General features: G+C 40.5%; 1 protein-coding gene and 1 pseudogene across 4 annotated transcripts in view; one reads left to right on the top strand and one right to left on the bottom strand.

Annotated features, from left to right (window-relative positions):
- The window catches only part of SOAT1 (sterol O-acyltransferase 1), a 61,847-nt gene that overhangs the window by 27,789 nt on the left and 12,597 nt on the right, over positions 1-21,461 (top strand). For all 4 annotated transcript variants that reach the window (XM_059056371.2, XM_059056377.2, XM_059056383.2 and 1 more), the window contains 3 exons: positions 4,242-4,300; positions 19,818-19,966; positions 21,363-21,422. In XM_059056371.2, the coding sequence (XP_058912354.1) occupies positions 4,242-4,300; positions 19,818-19,966; positions 21,363-21,422 (268 nt within the window). The remainder of the gene's footprint in view (positions 1-4,241; positions 4,301-19,817; positions 19,967-21,362; positions 21,423-21,461) is intronic.
- On the bottom strand, positions 66-1,936 carry LOC131752203 (E3 ubiquitin-protein ligase RNF168 pseudogene; annotated as a pseudogene).

Here is a 21,461-nt window from a genome sequence, read left to right as displayed (position 1 = left end):
TTAATGAAAAATGTATAAAGAATATATGATAGAGAACTTCACTAGATTATACAACACTCCCCTTACCCAAGCACTACTTTGTGTATCTCTGAAACATCTGAAAAATACTTTTCTGTGACTTACTAGGCTGTAGGGAATGAGGAGTTTTAGGTACATTACAATTATCTCTAGTAGAATTTGTTATCTTTCTTCCATTAACTGAACGTTTCAACTGGATCTTAAAAGAAGGTTGCCAATTTTCATTTTTTGAGCCTCTCCTAGGTTTTGGATGCTCTAGATCAGTTTGTCTTTTGAAGTTTCTATCTTTGGAATGCTTCCTTTGTCCATTTAGTAATTTGTCTGGAGGTGAGGATGTAACACATAACTGATATTCATCTGGGGATCCTTTTTGCCTGTTTGGCCTCATTTGTTCTTGATACACCTCTTTCTGAAGCTGTAATGCTAATAACCTGTCCTGTTCTTCTTGTTTACGTCTCTCAAAAAGTAGACATTCCAAATCTATCCGTTTTTGGGTAAAGTTGATTTCTGTTTCTTCTTGGTCTGAGGAAGCTTTGGGGAACATTTTTCTTCTTTTTGCAGAAAAGCATGGATCCTTGACAGCTTCAGACAAAGATTCCTGGTTTTTTCTTTTGGAGATATCTTTACTGATCAGTAGGTGAGACTCTTCATTTTCTGTCTCAACTGTGTCATATCTGATACAGTGCACCGACTCTCTGTTTTGCCACAAGGCTTAACTGCAGCTTCTCCAGAGTAGGGAACTCTGGCTTCAGGTCCCTCATGATTTATGACACATAACTCTTTTTCATGATTGCTTGGTCTTGTTTTGACTTTTCCTTCAAGGCGCCATTCTCTACCACTGGCACATAACTGAGGTATAGGTGACTCCACTGAGGATTGTGCACCTTGTTGTTGAACTTCAAGGCATATCTGAGGAGAAAGTGTTGGCATATCTTCCTCAATTTCTGTGTCTTGCCATGTCGGGCTCTTCACATCACTGCTGTCAGTTTCCTTAGATATGGAGTCTTTCCTGTCTTCTTGTACAACTTCAGACTGTGATGCTGACCCAAGTTGAGATTTAGGTGACAAATACTTTTGAATATGTCCAGTGTTTGTTTGTTTGTTCTTACTTTTCTTCTGTGACTTGGTTGTGACTGGATCAGATTTTTCAGAATTCAAGGGCGAAGCCAAGATGCTCCCCTCACAGAAATTGTTAATATTAAGGCTTAGCTTTCTTGCCAGCTCTTCATCACTTTTCAGTTGTTCTTCCATCTCTCTTTGCCTTTTTTCTGCCTGTCTCTTTTCCTCTTCTTCCTCCTCTGCCAGTAATCTCTGTATGTATTCTTCACTGGCTTTGTTTTCTTCTTCCTCATTGGCTTGTAGCTCTGCCTCCACCTTGCTTATCTCCTCTTCATATTCTCTTCTTAATTCCCCAGGTTTACTTTTAATAGGCGAACTGGCTGATAGTCATCAACAATTTCCTCTGATTCTTGCCCAGAGGCTCTAAGCTTGCATTCCTCTGGATAGTGTTTTTGAATTATCTCCCACAGTTCCGTATTGACAAGAGAATTTGTTCGGGTACGGTACCGAGTCCATGAAGAGACCTGGCCTCGACAGAAGGGACAGCACAAATTTGCCTTTTCGACAGTCGATTGGAAGCATGGTTTACAGAGCGTGTGGTTACAAGCGAGTGTCAGGCTCAATTAGGATTTCCACACAGATCTGGCACCGGCATTCCAACAAGGAAGGGATGGCGTCTTTGGGTACAGCCATTTTAGTATGCTAATAAGGCATATTCAACATAAACACCAGAATTCAGAGATTGGGAGTATCAAACGTCTTGAAGTAAAAAGATGTTCTGCTGGCAAGGTAAACAGTACGACCCTGGAAGGCGGTGTATTTGTCCATGTTTAAGACAAACATCCGGAAAGAAAACAAATGAACCTTGGTTGCTCCCAGGCATTAACAACCGCCGCGGCAGGGTGGGCTCCGGGGGCTCTCTGGCGCCGCAGGAGGCTCGCACCAAGTTCCCCTCCTCCCTCTTACCAGGTGAGGATGCTCTCTTAGTTCGGGGCTTGGCTGCCTGAGGCCGGTGAGGTGCGCAGCTGCCAGGCCACCGCTTGAGAAAGAACTGCTGTTTCCGCCCCCCCGGACGCCGGGCTCTTCTGGAGTGCGACTCCCGTTTTACCATTGCTGTGGGGCCGTGAGCGAGCACTTCCCGGGGCTCTGAGCCCATCCCTCGCCTTTCTTCCGTCAGCCAGAAAGCCTCATCTTGGCTGCAGTGCTGTAGCCAACAATATGTTAAATGAAAACAGGTTACCAAACAGTATTCATAATGCTCTGTTTTTATAGTATATATATTTTTAATATTATATTTAATAATTGCCAAAGTAAAAGGACAAATAATATTTACCAAAATGTTAATATTAGTTACTTGAACATCATAGGATAATGAACGATCTTGTTAGATCGTTTTTTGGAGGCTTGGATTTTTAATTTTCTATAAATGGGAGGGGGGAGTCTGTTTTCATTTCTCTTGTGTATTTACCTAGGGGTGGAATTTCTGGGTTAAATGGTACCTCTGTGTTTACCTTTTGAGGAACTTCCAGACTTTTTCAAAAGCATTGTGTCATTTTACATTCTCACCAGCAATGTAGAAGGGTTTTAATTTCTCCATGTTCTGGTCAAAGCTTTTTTCTCCTCACTTAAAAAGCTCTGTTTTGGGACTTCCCTGTTGACGCAGTGGTTAAGAATCCTCCTGCCAATGCAGGGGATGCGGGTTCGATCCCTGGTCCGGGAAGATCCCACAACTTCTCAGGTGCTCCCAGATCTCCAGAGCAACTGAGCCCGTGGGCCACAACTACTGAGACTGTGCTCTAGAGCCCATGAGCCACAACTACTGAGCCCATGCACTGCAACTACTGAAACCTGCATGCTCTAGGGCCCATGTGCCACAACTACTGAAGCCCGTGCACCTGGAGCCTGTGCTCCGCAGCAAGAGAAGCTACCGCAATGAGAAGCCCGCACACCGCAACGAAGGGTAGCTCCTGCTCACCACAACTAGAGAAAGCCCACACGTAGCAACGAAGACCCAATGCAAACAAAAAAATTAAAAAAATAGTAAATAATAAACTCTGTTTTATTTCTACCAAGCTTATAAACATCATTGTTACAAGTGTTTATTAACACTCTATCATTGTATTACAGAAAAGCTATCACATCCATTCCCTGAAATAATGCTCTTCTCAAAATTTCCTGCTTGTACAACTCTTTTTCTAGCTTTATTGAGATAATTGACACATAACGTTGTATTAGCTTAAGGTGTACAATGGCCAACACTTATGTGTTTTTGATTATAGCCATCCTAGTGGGTATGAAGTGATATTTCTTTGTGGTTTTTTTTTTTTTTTTTTTTGCGGTACGCGGGCCTCTCACTGCTGTGGCCTCTCCCGTTGTGGAGCACAGGCTCCGGACGCGCAGGTTCAGCAGCCATGGCTCACGGGCCCAGCCGCTCCGTGACATGTGGGATCTTCCCGGAGCGGGGCACGAACCCGTGTCCCCTGCATCGGCAGGCGGACTCCCAACCACTGCACCACCAGGGAAGCCCTTCTTTGTGGTTTTGATTTGCATTTCCCTGATGGTCAGTGTTATTGAGTATCTTTTCAGATGGTATTGACCATTTGTATATCTTTTTTGGAGACATGTCTTTTCAGATGCTTAAGTTGGACTGTTCGTCTTTACCATTGAGTTGTAGTTCTTTACATATTCTGGATGCAGGTTCCGGATCAGATTTGCAAGTGTTTTTCCCAGTTTTGTGTCTTCTTACTTCTTTGGAGCAGAAACTTTTTTTTTTTTTTTCAATTTTTGACGAAGTCTGATTTATTTAATTCTTCTATTGTTGCTTGTACATTTTACTACTCATAGTTGCAGGATCCATTCACAGAAACTAATTTCCTGTACTGTCAGAATTTCCTGTACTGTCAGCATCCTATGATTAATATAGTTGTAAGTACTGTGTGTGCATATAGTAGTAGTGTTTTTTTTCAACTTAGCATTTTTATGTATAAATTTCCTTCTATTTATATTGCCCATGCTTCATTTTTAAGAGTTGTGTCATGTTTTGTGGTTGTACCATAGTTTACATAGTCGTCATTTTTTGCTTGTTTTTCAACTTCACAATTTAAATAATGCTGATAGGTAACTATCTCCATCAAATTAAAAGTTATATTTTTTTCTTTCCTTAGGTCAGATTGATTTAAAACAGCTGATAGCAAAGAAGATACAGTTGACAGCAGAGGCAGAGGTAAGTAACTCCCTCTTCCAGAAACAAAAATGTAGAGTTTTAGGGTAAAGAGTTTTATTCATTACAATTTTTAATGCTAAACTGTTCAAAGAGTTATTTACCTTTCTTATCAGTCGACATGAAACAGGAAAATAAGGTCTGCCATCTCGTCATCCTACATAAGAACCAGATTTTTTTTTTTTTTTTTTTTCTGTACTATCATCCATCTCTCATTTTTTTGGCTTTTACCAGTAAAACTCAATTTTAGCAAACATGATACAGTTGAACGCTTGTGTAAGTGCTTGTGTAGGTGCTTTATGAAAGTATCTATCATGTTTCGTAGTAAATAATAGGCCTTCAATAAACATTGAATCTGAATTTAGAAGTAGATTCCCTGTTATGGATGTAGAAGAAATAGAAATATCAACTTAAAAACAACATCAAGACATTTCAGGGAATTCCTGGCAGTCCAGCAGTTAGGACTCGACGCTTTCACTGCAGTGGCCCGAGTCCAGTCCCTGGTCAGGAAACTAAGATCCTGCAAGCTGTGCAGCGCAACCAAAAAATAAATAAATAACAGTCGTTTCAAGCAGGGCAAACAGTTCTACAAGTTAGAATTCAGCAGTGCCCTCAGGAAATTCTGAAGGACAAAGAGCACTTAAAAAAAAACAAAAAAACCCTGGGACTTCCCTGGTGGCACAGTGGTTAGGAGTCCTCCTGCCAATACAGGGGACATGGGTTTGCGCCCTCATCTGGAAGATCCTACATGCCGCGGAGCAACTAAGCCCGTGCGCTGCAGCTACTGAGCCTGCACTCTACAGCCCGTGAGCCACAACCACTGTGCCTGCACGCCTAGAGCCCATGCTCTGCAGTGGGAGAGGCCACCACAGTGAGAGGCCCGCACACTGCAGTGAGGAGTGACTCCCACTTGCCGCAACTAGAGAGAGCCCGCACGCAGCAACGAGGACCCAATGCAGCCAAAAATAAATAAAGAAAATAAATAATTTTATATTTAAAAAATCTAATACTCTGTGTGCCAAATATAAGTTGACTTCAAATCCAAGGCAGCCTCTTGTTTTCCCAATAAGAAGATCACTTCCAAAATTTCTAAGGTTTCTAAGAGTCCTTTGAAATACAACATGTCTGTTATTCTTTATAAAAATTTATTTCAGTGAATGGTTTCCTCCAAGCATACGTATAACTTGTACTAACATAGGCTTAGTGGAAATGCTTGGGTTATGGAGTCAGACAGACCCACCTCTATAACCCACCTTGTGAACTTAGGCAATTTGCTTCTCAGTTTATTCATTCACTGACACTGTTTTGAACACCTTCTACATGTCAGGCTCTGTTATTAGCACTGGGATACATAACTAATCAAAATAAAGGGCCCTTTCTTCAGGAAGCTCACATTCTAACACAGGAGATTAGTCAATAAATAATAAACCTGAAAAGCAAATGACTTATATGGTACAAAAATACATAAGTGCTCAGCAAAAGAAAAAAAAATTATTGGCCAACTTGAATATATAAACATCCAATGATGTGGATGAAATAGCCCTGTTTTTATTAATTTAGTTACGTATGCATACATGCATATATGCGTTTATATAGAATACTGTAAATTTAGATATTTTTATCCTATTTCATAAAACAGTATATGCAAGATTGTTTGCAATCACTTTGATATTAGTGTCTTTGTAATTGTGAGAGCTAGTTTTTCAGTTATTTCCAGTCCTGGGGTATTTTCACTCTCATCTCGTTTGTTGGAGATCCGGCACTTTTTGAGTCCAGGGATGGTGCTCTCACTAGACGTTTTATACTACAAGTACCTATTTGCTTAACATTGCGATCTCTCTCCCCCCACCCCCCCCCACCCCCCGCCGCTCCTCTGCCCCACCCCAATTCCGGAGGTATATATGTGTTTTCTACAATATAAGCACTTTACATTGCTTTATAAAGTGGTATTCAAAAGGTATATTGACTATACTTGAAACTGAGAGTCTAGACTCCTAGTTAATAGTGTGTTACATTTTATTCTTCCTGATTCCATTAGGTTACCTGTATAAGCCTTTAAAACTACAATGATCAAGGCCATTTCTGGTGAATGTCTTTTCCAGTTAAAAATACGTTGTCCCATTATAAGAGATTGAAGACTTGATCATTTGGTAACTTGCACTTCTCTGAGGGATAATTTATAATTTTGGCTAACAAAAGAAAACTATTTAGTATGTAGGCATATGTGCTATTTTTAAGGACCCATTCTTGCAAATTTAGTCATTGCAATAAAGAAATTTTGTTTTAATGGCTTACCAGAGTATTCCTGACCTTTATTCCTCTAGACGGGCTGGACACTTTCCATTCCTTTTCAGATTCCCCTTCTGTTCCTCTTTTGCTCCTTGTCCCCTTCCCAGAAAGAACACAAAGCCCTTACTGTGCTCTGCTTGTGAGGGCAAGTTTCACATTCGTGAAAGCGCAGTCCATCCCTGCTGTCATTGCTATTTATTTTAAAAATCTGAGGTGGGAGGGGAATTTTAAAAAATTATAGCGTCAGTAACCCAAAGAGGAAAGGGAATGTGGAGTGAGAAGTGAAAGGGGAGGGGAGAGGGGGAATGGAGGGAATGTTTCAAGGATTTAAGTTGAAACTTTGTTTTTAAAGAGAATATTCTACTTCTCTACTTTATATATTAATCAGTGAATAATATTATTCTTTAGTTTGGTCAGTTGGAAAGATTTGAAGGAGAGAGAAAGAAATGGATGAAGTAAGGGAATAGACACTGAGGGAAAGGTAGAGGTTGGTGTAGCTAGTATTATTTATTACTCTGTGTTGTGCAAGACTGGTTCCAGGTTATTGAAGGAGGGCATGGCTTGAACAGAGCTATGGAGAAAAGAAACTTAAACTGTGTCTTGGAAATTACACTTGATTAGCATCTGTGCCCCTGGTGGAGCATGACAGAAAGAAAAATAAAATTTGGGCTAGATTGTAAGGCATTTTTTTCCTACCTTCATGCCCTTGTTCATGATGCTCTTCCTACTTGAAATTTCCTTTAACTTCCTACCTTCACCAATCAAAATACTGTATGTATATCCTTCAAATTCTCACTCAAATGCTGCTGCTTCTAAAGCTTTCTAAATACCCCAGCTTGAAATGATGTCCTCCCTTTTATACTTCTAAGGTCTTAGCATTTATTTGTTATACACTGCTTGTTCTGAATGAATCACCAAAATTCCTTTGGTGAACTTATGGGCGATTTGACTTAAGAGTGTTTTAATTGGCAATTTGGTATCTGAAGAGATTGAACATCTTGCCATTATTAATTAATTGCAGTGTTTTTGAGGGAGATACATTAGGAATGCTATACTGATATCAAAGTTAAAGATACTCTATAGAGTTTGGAGACACTGAGACCAGATTGGAAGCTACTGTAATATTTTAGTATTCTAGACTGAGTAGGGACAGGGAGGAGAAGGGAACTACATTTAGAAGTCCTATTATGGGCTAGGCCTTATATTAGGTAGGTGCTTTATGTATGTAATCTTATTTACTTAAGTTATCCCATTCATAACAGTGATGTCTAACTGGTTATGTTTTTTTGTTGTTTTGCTTTGTTAGTAACATTTACTAACATGAAATGACCATTGAGGTGGCAGGTATGTGAATATTGTTCAGAGCCATGAAATTTACTTGTTCTTTTCCCTTGTGGCTTTTTAGAAATAATTTTAGAGACAAATGAAAATGAACAATATTTCTAGTCATTTGTAATTTGGTGTCATGTTCCAACCCAGCTGGCCATTCTTACCCTAATGTCTAAAGTAAGAACACTGGACTAGTTATCTCCGGGGTCCCCTTCAGCTCTAACAGTCTGTGTCATCATTGTGTAGCTAACTTAAACTTTTGCTCCTAATTCTCTACTTCCTGTTGTAAAGGGAATAGATAGCCTATAGCTCTTACTGGGCAACTCTTTCGGCTCCATGGCACTGAGTTGTCAGATAAAATACAGTATGCCTAGTTAAATTTGAATTTCAGGCAAACCACAGATAGTTTGTTGGTTATCATGCACTATTCGGGACATACCTAGGCTAAAAAAGTTAGTTGTTTATCAAATTCAAATTTAACCAACTGTCCTAAATATATATATTGGGGGGGGTCTCCTATATTTTTATTTGCTAAATATGGCAACTTACAAAGAATTCAGTGAAAATTTATATATACAGATAGAGGAGCTCCTATTAAGGAAAGGCGTGAAGAAGGTTGTCAAGTACTGAGCAAGCTCTTTAGTCCTAAGGGAAGAGAAATGAGAGAGGTGATGACATTAGTGGGTTGAACTGATTGAATTCTTTAAGGTCACTTCTAGGTCTAAATGCTGTCATAAAAAAACTTTGAAGTACTTAATTTAAAAAAATATGGTGCTAGTGGGGTCATACAGCACTGTGTAACTCTGAATCATGACCTCTTGAAATCCTTAGAATTGTGTTGTAACAAGCCTTTAAAGATCTTGGAACAGCCCAAGGGAGATTGAAATGATTAGGTTCCAACCAGCTACATCAGATCTACATTCTCTACATTAGTAGAGAAATTAGCTTTGTTTAACATTGTTTTATATTTTTTTCTATTGGTTGCAGATAACAGAAACCTACTTTGCCTTATTTAAGCATAAAAGGAAGTGTATTTGAGAGATTAATGTATCTCATAGAATCCTAGGAGAAGTTGAACACACTCAGGCTTTGGAAAGGATATTTATTTTAGTGGCAAGAGTTCAGCCGTTTCTGAATTTTTCAATTAATAAGGTTTCCAGTCACACTTTCTAAGCTCAGAGTTTCAGGTCTATGACAGAGAGAATTGAATTTTGTTCAGAAGGGCAGGGCCCTATAGTATAGCCCTAACCTGGACACAGGGTGCCTGTCCTCACCTTTGAGGACAATTTCCAGAGGAAAGTGAGTATGTTGAGAAGAGAAAAGAGGATATCTTTACTATCGATGTTTGTAGAACTTTTATTAATGTACACAATTTTATAGAGGAAATGTTAGGTCTAGTGTGAAAATTGAAGGGATGAAAAATTACTTTCTATTTCCGCTTCTTAAAAATACATATTCATATTTCGCTTGCTTCTTATATAGCATTTCTAGTGTTGTTTTTCATATCAGTATCTAGTGCAGTTGCCTGACCATTAAATGAGCAATCTGTAATGAGTATGACTCAAATGGCATGTCTGCAAATGAGGCCTCCTCTTCATGCCTTATCACTAGTTCAAGTAAACTAAAGAAGTTTTTGTATAGTGCCAACTTACTTGATTTGTTGGCAGACTGCTGGAAAGACAAGTCTAAGTGTTTTCTGCCCAGAAATTCTTTGATCATTTGTATAAGTTGAGATTAGCTTGTGCCGTAATAGCAACACAAGATGAACACAAATAATTGTGGCTTAAACAAGATAGAAGTGCATTTTCCTCTTGTATAAATGATCCAGAGGTGAGAGGTCCACAGCTGGTATGGTGACTCTGGTCCTCAGCGACTCCTCCTTCTACTTCCCTGCCTCACCATTTGTAGTGTGTGATTTGTCTTCTCATTGTCCAGGTGGCTTCAGCCATTTCATCTGAGTTTCAGAGAGCAGGACTGATGTAGGGGAAGAAAGGGGGCAAGGAACAGGTACCAGCTGTCTTTTAAGGAAGTTTTTCTGGAGGTTTTGTGAAACCGATTCTGCCTGTATCTCATTGGCAAGAAGTTAGTCACCTGGCCACACCTAGGTGCAAAGGGAGACTGGGAAATTTATTTATTCCGGGCATTTAGGTACCCAGGTAAAAATTAGGGGTTCTAGTACTAAGGAAGGGGGTGGGAAACGATAGGTTGACAATTAACAGTCACTATAATAACTATCCATTGTAGTTTACTACCCGGGACCTTCTGGTCAAACCTTACCTTCTTTTGGCTGTGTAAGTGTGACTATATTCTTCTATTTCCCTTTCTGCCTTTTCTCATTTTACTTAAATACATAAATAAATATATTAGTCTCTAGTCTGCTTTGATGAACCTTGGGAAAGTCAGTTCATTGTTCTTTATGATTTCATCACTTATTTACAAAATGAAGAAATGTACCTGCCACATTGCCCCTTCGGAAAGTTAAGTAATTTAGTTCCATGAACAACATCTACTTGGTTCCTTTGTCTGTCAGGCACTACATTAGGTGCTGAGATTTTGAAGACGTTGTTTCTGTTCTCATGCTAGCCGAGAACACTGTGTATAAAATGGATAAGCAAGAGGAATGGCAATTGAGTTAGATACCTTTAAAATGTTCATTGAAAGCTATAAGGTGATGTCACTGTAAGTTGGTATTCTTGGTAAGAAATTACATGATTTTAGAGCTCTATTGAAGATCTTACAGGTGATGGTTACTCTCTGTTTTGTAATGTCTCTGGAAACAAGAAAACGCTATGCTGTGTAGTGTAATTAACTTGGCAGCTTTTTTTTTCCATAGTGCCAAAGATCAGTGGCATCTTAGATTAGATAAGGTACTTTCTTTTAGAAAAAAAGTGCAAGGTTTAAAAGATTTTATTTTAATGTTGTGATACCATATCACAACAGGAGGATTGTTTCAAGAACAGGAGGAATATATTTTCTTAATTAATGTAGTTTTTTTTTCTGATTATAGAAGTAATATAGGCTCATTGCAGAAAATTTATGAGACAAAGTATAAAAAGGAAACATTCACCACCCCTATGCCCACCACTTGGAGATAATATTTTGGATTATTTTCTCCAGTAATTTGTTTTCCTTCTTATATCGTATGCACAGATCCAAGGAGACACATGCAGGCATGTGTGTCAGATACATTAGCAAAATCAGCATCCATTTATATATTCAGTTGTATATTTTTCTTATCATTTTGTGGCTTTTTTTGTGTTAAAATATTCTTTGAAAATGTGATTTTTAAAAAATTATTTCATGATAGTCATTTGTACGGATGCATCGTTTGGTAACTACTGGGAATGTAATATTTTTACTCCTTTCTAGTTTTCTAGCATTTAATAATGGCTAATGAAGTGAAGAAAGTAGGCAGTGATGATGAGAAACTGTAATATATACCATTTGGATAGTTAAGATGCAGGAGCTACCTAAGTAGATTAAGGTAAATAAATGTGTTTCAGCTCAGTTTAGACTGATAACAATATGATATCAAGAATATTGTAGGGGGCTTCCCTGGTGGCACAGTGGTTGAGAATCCACCTGCTGATGCAGAGGACGCGGGTTCATGCCCAGGTCCTGGAGGATCCCATATGCCGCGAAGCGGCTGGGCCCGTGAGCCATGGCCGCTGAGCCTGCGCGTCCGGAGCCTGTGCTCCGCAACGGGAGAAGCCACAACAGTGACAGGCCCGCGTACCAAAAAAAAAAAAAAAAAAAAAAAAAGAATATTGTAGTCTAACTTAAATTGGGAAATAGCCCAGAATGAATTTTATTTTAAATAAAAAGGGATTAGAATTCAGAGCTCTAATTTGATTAGTTCCTGGTTTATCTTGAACCTTTGGCTTCCTGTATTGAGGATTATGTAACAGTTATACTCAAGACTTTTTTTGACTATGTAGAAGGAATTTATTACAGTGCACCATTTAGGACTTTAAACCTCTTCTACATTGATGCTTTCAAATGAAATGTTTGTAATAGAACTAAGCCAAAGAACACCTTTTTACTAGATTACCTACCATTTTCAGGCTACATGTATGTACATCATTGACTTTTTAGGTTTTACTTTTTTGGCTTATGGTGCTAATCATATAGAAACTATTTTATATAAAGCCCAGTGGAAAGCAGTATAATGTAATGCGAACTCTGAGGTCAGATAGACTGGAGTTCTGATCCTAGTTCTATAGCCTATAAGTGGTGACCTTGGGTAAGTCACATCACTTGACCTGTTCACGCTTAGATCTCTCATATGTAAAATAGGAATTCTATTGCCTACTTCAAAGCCTGTTTTAAGACTAGAAATAATATTTAAAAGTCCCTAAGAGGGTATCTAGCATAAAGCAGTCATTCAGTTATTAACAGCCATTATCAATAATAACAAGAGTAGTGGTTTTTACTCCCTTTCCCTTTATAGTTTCCACAAAGAAGTCAGGGCTATGTAGTGTTGTTTTAGATATCTACTTTCTGCTTTATAATATTGAATAAAGCAAGCAGTGGTATGAGTGGGGGTTTCGGGGGCAGGAGTTGATATCAAAAGCTGTTTGGAAATATATTTAACACCTACAGTCTTGGCAGTTGTTTTGCTGAGAGGTGACTGTAGAGTGGTTAACAAATAGACATGGTTTTAAAAGGTGGGGGAGGTAGACATTAAGACACCAAAAAATAGAAATATAAAGCATTTTAGATTGTATTAAGTGCAATGATGGAAAAGAATAAGATGCAGTATATGTTAGAATGAATTGTTAGGGGAGCCCTCTCTTGGGGATTCAATTTAAACACTGTATTACCTGTTCTGTTATGTTACTTGCTTTGCCCAAAAAGGTCAGGTTTCTGGTTCCATGCCACTGTGAGGTTAAAAGATTCTCTGTGCAAAGCCAGGCTGTGGATCAGAGAAACAAGTAATTCATGAACTAGTGATATGACCTTGTGAAGTCAGAGTATAATATATGTACTTTTAAAATTTATTTTATTTATTTATTTTTGGCTGCATTGGGTCTTAGTTGCTGCACGCGGGCTTTCTCTAGTTGCAGCGAGTCTGGGCTACTCTTCTTTGCGGTGCTCGGGCTTCTCATTGCGGTGGCTTCTCTTGTTGTGGAGCACGGGCTCCGGTAGTTGAGGCTCGTGGGCTCTAGAGTGCAGGCTCAGTAGTTGTGGCGCACGGGCTTAGTTGCTCCACAACATGTGGGATCCTCCCGGACCAGGGCTCGAACGCGTGTCCCCTGCATTGGCAGGTGGATTCTTAACCACTGTGCCACAAGGGAAGCCCAGAGTATAATTTTATTTTTTAATTTTTTTTACTTACTAGATCACCAGTGTATTATAAAAGGATATAATAGCTCAGGAACAGCAGGTGGAAGAGATGCACAGGGCAAGTATGGGGAAAGGGTGCGGAGCTTCCATGCTCTCTGAGTGAGCCATTCTCCCTGAGTCACCGTGGGTTCACCAACCCGGAAGTTCCAGAGTATAATATTTTATACTCTCTACTCAGAGTATACATGTTTATTTTGTGCTTCTTTCTCTCAGCCTACTTTTTAATTTTTTCATTCCTCTGTAAGGGTTACTTCATCCATAAACAACCCTGCTCTTTTCACATTTTAAGACTCAGTCCAAAGCAACCTCTGTTTGGAAAGCTTTTTAGAAGCGTTCTCTTTCTGAAGTGCAAGTCTGAATATGTTTATAAACCTGTGCTTAAAACATCATTGGTTTTCAGTTGCCCTTAGGATAAGTTGAAAAATTCTTAAAATGGGGGAATTCCCTGGTGGTCCAGTGGTTAGGACTCCTCCTTGCTTTCACTGCCGAGGGCCCAGGTTCAATCCCTGGTTGGGGGAACTTCCCTGGTGGTCAGGTGGGTAAGACTCCATGCTCCCAATGCAGGGGTCCTGGTTTCAATCCCTGGTCGGGGAACTGGATCCCACATGCATGCCATAGCTAAGGAGTCTGCATGCTGCAACTGAAGATCCCGTGTGCCGCAACTAAGACACGGCACGGCCTAAATCAGTCAATCAATCAATCAATCCCTGGTTGGGGAACTAAGATCCCGCAAGCTGAGTGACGTGGCAGAAAAACCCCACAAAACCTTAAAAGACCTGTCATGAACTGTAGACCCTGTTTGCTTCTCCAGCCTCGTCTCTGATCACTCGTGGTGCCTTCACTGTGTTCCAGCCGTCGAATCTTTGCTTCTTGGTCGTTGTTCCCCATTCTTAGAATCTTAGAGGTTGTCTCCTTTAGCTGCTTGTTTTAAAAATGAGGTTCTTTGATAGATTATCTAAGCACCTTGCTTTTCTAGTTTCTAGTTTATTGCCTGCCTCCTTCCTTCTGTTGTCCTTCTGTCCATCTGTTGTGCTGGGACAATCATATAGTCCATGGGCTGGATGAAATTAGTGTTAATAGAGATGAGATTGAGAAGATAAGTAAATTAGAAAGCCTGTAAGCTTGTCTCCTTTTCAGGTTATTGATAGACATTTTTAGACAGATTTATTGTGGTCACGTTTCGAAGTTCTAATTAACACGAGTTTCATGCAGTAGAAGAACTCAGAAGAAGGCAGAAGTGGAGCACTTCTTGTACTGTGTTTCCCTCTTACAAAGTGAATGATGGTAATAAGCAGTCACTCTTTATTTCTATCAGTACTTGGATACATGAAAGGAGGAGGCTAAGGAAACTTAATAGTGTCCACAATAGAGTTCTTCCTTGTGTCCCAGTGGCAGCAGCTTCAATCAACTTTAATTCCTCAGAGAAAGAGGACAAAGGCATCACTGATGAAAAAAATTAGTAAGTCCTTCTAAGAAAGAAGTGGAAAATTTTATTCGCGCCAAATTGAGGATTATAACCAGGGAACAGCCTCTCAGAAAGCTCCAAGAACTGTCTGCCTGTGAGAGGTCATAGACAGTTATATTAAATTTTTGAGATAGAGGGCTGTACATTAAATGACAGATTATTGGCAGTTTGCACAATCCAGATCTAGAGGTACAAAGCAGGTAGTAGGACATGGTCTTTAGAGCCCCTTACAAGATTAAGAAGGAAGGTTATCTGCTAAGGAGTTGTGACCCTTGATGAGATTAAGAAGGAATGTTATCTCCTAAGGAGGACTGGTTAATGCACATGCATAATACACACTAAAGGGGAGGGAGGAGGTCGAACAGGCAAAGAAAAATATTATGTTTAAATCTTTCTCGTCTTGCCATAAAATGTGAATTTTATATCATCAGCATTAAGAAATGCCTTCATGCTGTTGTCGTCAAACCCAAGTTTGTGTGCCTGGTGCAGTGTGAAACCAAACAACCAAAACATCAGAGTTTAGTGCAGAGAAAAGTTTATTGCAAGGACCAAGCAAGTGTTACCCGAAAGACTGGTTTCACTACTTGGTGGGTGTCAAGCCAAAAGACACAACCAAGGCAAAGAGCCGGAGAAGGATTTTATTACTTGGAGACCACTGGGGATCTTTCCCAAAGCAGTGTCTCCCCAGCAGCAAAATTGGGAAGTTTTAAGCAAAGGGTACAGGCATATTCATGAATGGGCTTGAGCTGAGAAGCATAGAATTGGGGCAAAGGTCCACAGAGTCTAAGCTTTAGTTGAAGTCATGAGGGTCAACATCATTATTCCATCCTCCACCGGAGTGAGGGCCTTAGTTTCTGCTCAACTCAAAGGTATTATGTATATCCCTTGAGGAGGAACTAGGACTATTGTTTCTTGACTCCTTTCCCTTTGTTCTGCATTCTCTTACTTCCCTTAAGATCATTAATTATTAAATCTGTTCAAGGGCAAGCATTGTGACCAGGCTTAGATCACAATATTACTTAGGCCAAAAATGGCTTCTCATATGTCAAGAAAGCCATGCCTAGTTTTCTTTCTCCGGGGACCCCCTACCCTATCTGCTTACATGAGGAGAATAGGTGACTCATGCTCAGAAGACATGAACTCCGGGTGGTTTTCAGGGAAGAGAGTTGTTTTTTTTTTTTTCCTGTACGCGGGCCTCTCACTGCTGTGGCCTCTCACTGTTGTGGAACACAGGCTCCAGACGCGCAGGCTCAGCGGCCATGGTTCACGGGCCCAGCCGCTCCGCGGCATGTGGGATCTTCCTGGACCTGGGCACGATCCCGTGTCCCCTGCATCGGCAGGCGGACTCTGAACAACTGCGCCACCAGGGAAGCCCCAGGGAAGAGTTTTTAAAGGCAAATTTGGGGTGGCGGCTGCAGTGTGTATGACTTTCTTCTGATTGGTTGGTGGTGAGGTAACCGGGTGCTGTTCCAGGAATCTGAAATCAACCTTCTGGTTGAGACCAGTCTGGGGTCTGAGCCTGCAGTTACCATCATTCCACATGGAATGAACGAATTCTTTCCTTTCTTCTCTTTTAGTATATTTCTACGTGAGACAGCATTTGTGTACCTGAAAAAAACCTTCATTTATTAAGTAGTCCAATGCTAGAGCTTAATGAGAAAATCACCACCACCACCACCACCCACCCCCGCTCCTTTTTTTTTTGAGTGTCACTTTTTTGTGTGCTTGTTTTGTTTTTGGTTAGGGAAGTGTTGTAACAGGGAAGAGCCAATTTTGACTCCACGTTGGATGTTTCTTTTACTTTAACCTTTGCTTTTCGTTGCTTTTGTTATCATACATAATGGCCTGACTCAGGGAACCCTGCCCCTCTGCCTGAATGTTAAACTAAAGTTCCTCTGTTCAGCTCATAGGGAGACAATCTGACCCTGCCCACCTGTGACTGGCTACAGAAAAGAAGAAATTAACACATCCCCTCATATTTTGCAAGATAAATGGCCTTTTTACTTTACTTCCTCATCTTCTCCTTTCTGATCTATAAAAGAAACTGGCATCCAGACCCCAATAAGATGGTGTTTTGGAGACCCTAGTCCTCCCGTCTTCTCGGTCTTCCGGCTTTCTGAATAAAGTCGTATGCTTTGCCTCAACACCTCATCTCCCGATTTACTGGCCTGTTGTGCGGTGAGCAGAGTCACAGCATCATGCCTATTGAAGAATTTCAGAATGAAGATGGGCATATAATTGAAATGAAACAAGCAAAAGGAGCTAAAATAAGATACTATTTGATAACCTTAATATGAACAAATAATTTTATGAAACACTTTATTTCTTCCAGGGAACATAGGTTCTATATATTTTGTCCTTAAAACCAGGCAGCATCATTCACATTTTCTGTTTAGCTAATACTTTCCTCTCTTGGGTTTTCATCTTATTGTCTCCTCCTCCTACTTTTCAGTTAATCTTAAGTCCTACTTACTGGGATCCTTAAAGGTTTCAGCTTGACATCCAGCTCAAAAAAGGCATTTCCAGTCATCTCTGGTTTGCTTTCTTTGCTAAACTTTTATATGTTCTTTGAGTCTTCATTAATGGTTATATTTCTCAAGTGACATTTAGGTAGTCTACTGTATATTGTTCATATGTGTATATCTTGTATTTTTCATCTCCATCAGCTGTTGTTACTGAACAAGGTTTGTGTGCCCGACGCACAGTGAGGCCAAATAAACTGAAACGTTGGAGTTTGTGTTACAGAGTCCAGGCTCACTCTGCTCGCCGCACAACAGGAACAGGCCAATAAATCCAGGAGATGAGGTGTTGAGGCAAGGAATAGCGACTTTATTCAGAAAGCCAGCAGACTGGGAAGATGGCGGACTAGGGTTCCCCCAAAACCATCTTATTCAGGGTGTGGATGCCAGTTTCTTTTATAGAAGAGATGGGGAGGAGGTGAGGAAGTAAAGTAAAGAGGCCATTTATCTTGCAAAATAGGAGGGGATGTGTTAATTTTGCCTTTTCTACAGCCATTCACAGGTGGGCAGGGTCAGAATGTCTCTCTGTGAGCTGAACAAAGGCTTTTTAGTTTGACAGACAGAGGGACAAGTTTCCCTGTGGCAGGCCACTACCTATGCTTACAGCTATAGACACTGATTATAATAACAAAAGCAACGAAACGCAAAGATTAAAGTAAAAGAAACAGATCCAACTTGGAGTCAGAATTGGCTCTTCCTTGTTACAGTTTGGGGGTAGAAGTTTTTATAAGCAAAATTTGGGGTGAGGGCTGTAGGGTGTATGGCTTCCTTCTGATTGGTTGGTGGTGAGGTAACAGGGCAGTGCTCCAGGAATCTTGCACTCAGCCTAAGGTTGCCATCCTCCATCTGGGTAGGGACCTTTGTTCTGCAGAAGCGCTCAAAGATATAGTATATTCCTTGAGGAGGAGCCAGGACCCTGTCCCGAGGCTTGCACTATTGTTTCTTGACTGCTCCGCCCTTGTTTCTGCATCCCCTCCCTTCCCTGATAAGCAGCTGTTTGAACCTTCCCTTTTGAACTCGGGGAAGGTCAAGGAGGCTGAATGAAGCCTATTTCCTACAAACAAGAAATGGGGAACACAGAAAGGCTTTTGTGCCCAGTTCTCACTGCCCGGGATCCCCAAAACATTTGGGAACTCTGGAAGGAAGTAGTTTGGAAAATCTTCATATAGTTCCATTAGATACATTAATATTTTCAGGCTTCACTTTTTTTTTTTTTTGCGTTAGGCGGGCCTCTCACTGTTGTGGCCTCTCCCGTTGCGGAGCACAGGCTCCGGACACGCAAGCTCAGCAGCCATGGCTCACGGGCCCAGCCGCTCCGCAGGCATGTGAAATCTTCCCGGACCTGGGCACAAACCCGTGTCCCCTGCAGGCGGACTCTCAACTACTGCACCACCAGGGAAGCCCTCAGGCTTTACTTTTAAAAGACTTGGCCAAGCTCTTGTTAAAACAGTCCAGGAAAACAAAAACAAAAACAGAATCCAGAAAAAAGGCTACTTCAGATATTTTAGGTTCAACCTAAATAATATAGTTAGAGGAGAGAGCATTTTTTTTTCTTGAAAAATTAGTAAGTAACACTTTGTTTTCATTTGTGTAGTTGAGTCCTGCCAATTTTAAAATACCACAGTTTACAATTTGAGCATCCACAGTAGGTGGCCCATTATAATTTGAAGAAAATTTTTTTTTTTGCCTCATACTTTTAAAAAACTGTAAGTTTTAAAGTGTTAAAATGTATAATCTGTGTTATAAAAGTGTGTTATAGTTTAAAAGTGTTATAGTTAGATAAATATATAGCTGTGGACACTTGGCACTGAGGGGTTGCTTGAGAAGAAAGGGGACTTAAAATTATATAATGGTGACATAATATTGATTTTTGTTTTCCATATAAAAATTTGAAGTGAAAAAAATACTGTCATTTTTAGCATTTCTGTTACTTTGTTTTTGTATATCATTCGTAGGAGTTCATTTAGTAGGTGATTACTTTGATTTATGCCTAAAAGGGTATACATGCTTTCTAAAAAATTTTATTTTATTTATTTTAATTTTTGCGGCTGCGTTGGGTCTTCGTTGCTGCGCGCGGGCTTTCTCTAGTTGCGGCAAGCAGGGGCTACTCTTTGTTGTGGTGCGTGGGCTTCTCATTGCAGTGGCTTCTCTTGTTGCGGAGCATGGGCTCCAGGTACATGGGCTTCAGTAGTTGTGGCTCATGGGCTCTAGAGCGCAGGCTCAGCAGCTGTGGCACACAGGCTTAGTTGCTCCGCGGCATGTGGGATCTTCCTGGACCAGGGCTCGAACCCGTGTCCCCTGTATTGGCAGGCGGATTCTTAACCACTGTGCCACCAGGGAAATCCAAAGGGTATACATTCTTAAAAAGACAAATCATCAAGTTGCTTTTTCAGTAGCAGTTTCTGAAACCACAGGTCAGCTATAGAAGTCACTTTTCTGTTTTTATTCCTGTGAATTCACTTATGGATTCCTTTTGATCCAGCTCTGTTTAGGAGAACCCTTTAAAAAAATGTCAGCAACTCATAAGCTAGTTAGCTCCTAATGCTTTCCTTTATTTGTCTTAAAATTCTAGGAATTGAAGCCCTTTTTTATGAAGGAAGTTGGCAGTCACTTTGATGATTTCGTGACCAATCTCATTGAAAAATCCGCATCATTAGACAATGGTGGTTGTGCTCTCACATCCTTTTCTGTTCTTGAAGGAGAGAACAGCCACAGAGCTAAGTAAGTACCAGTAATAGTTTCTTTTAATGCACAAGTCTACTCTAGCACAGCTCAGTGGTCTCAATGTGGATTGCACTAAAAAAGCCTGGATTCACACCGCACTACCTTTTATTAGCCATGTATTGCATTTTAAACACTTGAAGGGTGGGTTTCTTCACTTAATATGTGGATTATAACAGACATGCATACCGCATTTACAACCATGCTGACTTATAAAATAACATAGCTAACACTTGTTGAATGCTTTACATTTAAACCAAACAATGACCCTGTGAGGCACATAATATAACTGCATATTACAGGTTAGGAAACTGAAGCACAAAGCAGTTAAATTTTGTCCAAGATTACACAGTGGGGATTTGAACCCAGTGTCCATGCTCTTCACTATGTCTCATACTGCCTCTCTATTGTACTCCATACAGTACTTGTAATAAAGTACAGTGCAATTAGTATACGTTATTTTAATTGGTCAGTCATCCAGAGCAGTAGATGGAAGGCTATCAAAGGCCAGTGTGTGCTAATTTGCCATTTTGTGCTTTCCTTGGTTTTATGCCTCTTAGGTCTCTGTCAGTCTCCTGTTCTGGAGAACTGTTTTGACCAGAATAGCTAGCCATAGCAGAAGTGCTAATAGTACTGCAAGAAGCCCTAAAGAAGGTGGTAATGTTAGATGTTAAAATGTGAAGCTTTAGTAACTGGAGGTAACCTTTTAGATCAGGAGGCTGTTGGGGATTGTTGGAAGACCTTAGGGGAGGGTATCATAAACATCAGTGCAGTTTTGGAGGACGGATGAAAAATAGTATGTGAACTGAGTAAAGTATGGCTGGAGGCTTGTCCTTAGGGGTGTTTAGAAGGAAGAGTGGTTGTCAGCCTGTGATGCCAGGAATGCATCTCCATAGGGGCTGGGCTGTGGGGTCTTTTTTAATTTTTATTTTTTCCGCCTGGTACTTGGGCCTCTCCCTGCTGTGGCCTCTCCTGTTGCGGAGCACAGGCTCTGGATGCGCAGGCTCAGCGGCCATGGCTCACGGGCCTAGCCGCTCTGCAGTATGTGTGATCTTCCTGGACTGGAGCACGAACCAGTGTCCCCTGCATCGGCAGGCGGACTCTCAACCACTGCGCCACCAAGGAAGCCCTGTGGGGTCTTTTTGAGTGCTGCTCTAGTTAGGTTTGTCTAACATCTCTTCCTTCCTAATCAGATAACGTCTGCACCTACCTCACAGCATTGTTCGGAAGGAGTAAATGACAAAACATGCATAAAACCCTAACACAGTACCTGGATCATAGTGAGAAGGCAGTTAATGTTGTAAGCTGTAGTTGGTAATATTGCTTTTCTTATCCATAGGTTTAAATTTCTTGTAATACTTGAAGTACTCATATTTTAATTTTTTGCTCTTCCCAGAGATCTGAGAGCACCTCCAGAACATGGAAAGATTTTTGTTATAAGGCGATCTCTCTTAGAGTGAGTATTTTTAGTTGCTTTTGTTAATTATTTGAATTT

Source organism: Kogia breviceps, chromosome 1 (genome assembly GCF_026419965.1).
Source record: "Kogia breviceps isolate mKogBre1 chromosome 1, mKogBre1 haplotype 1, whole genome shotgun sequence".
Classification (NCBI taxonomy): Eukaryota; Metazoa; Chordata; class Mammalia; order Artiodactyla; family Physeteridae; genus Kogia; species Kogia breviceps.
Note: the sequence above shows the minus strand (reverse complement) of the source record. Positions and strands in the feature narration are given on the sequence as shown.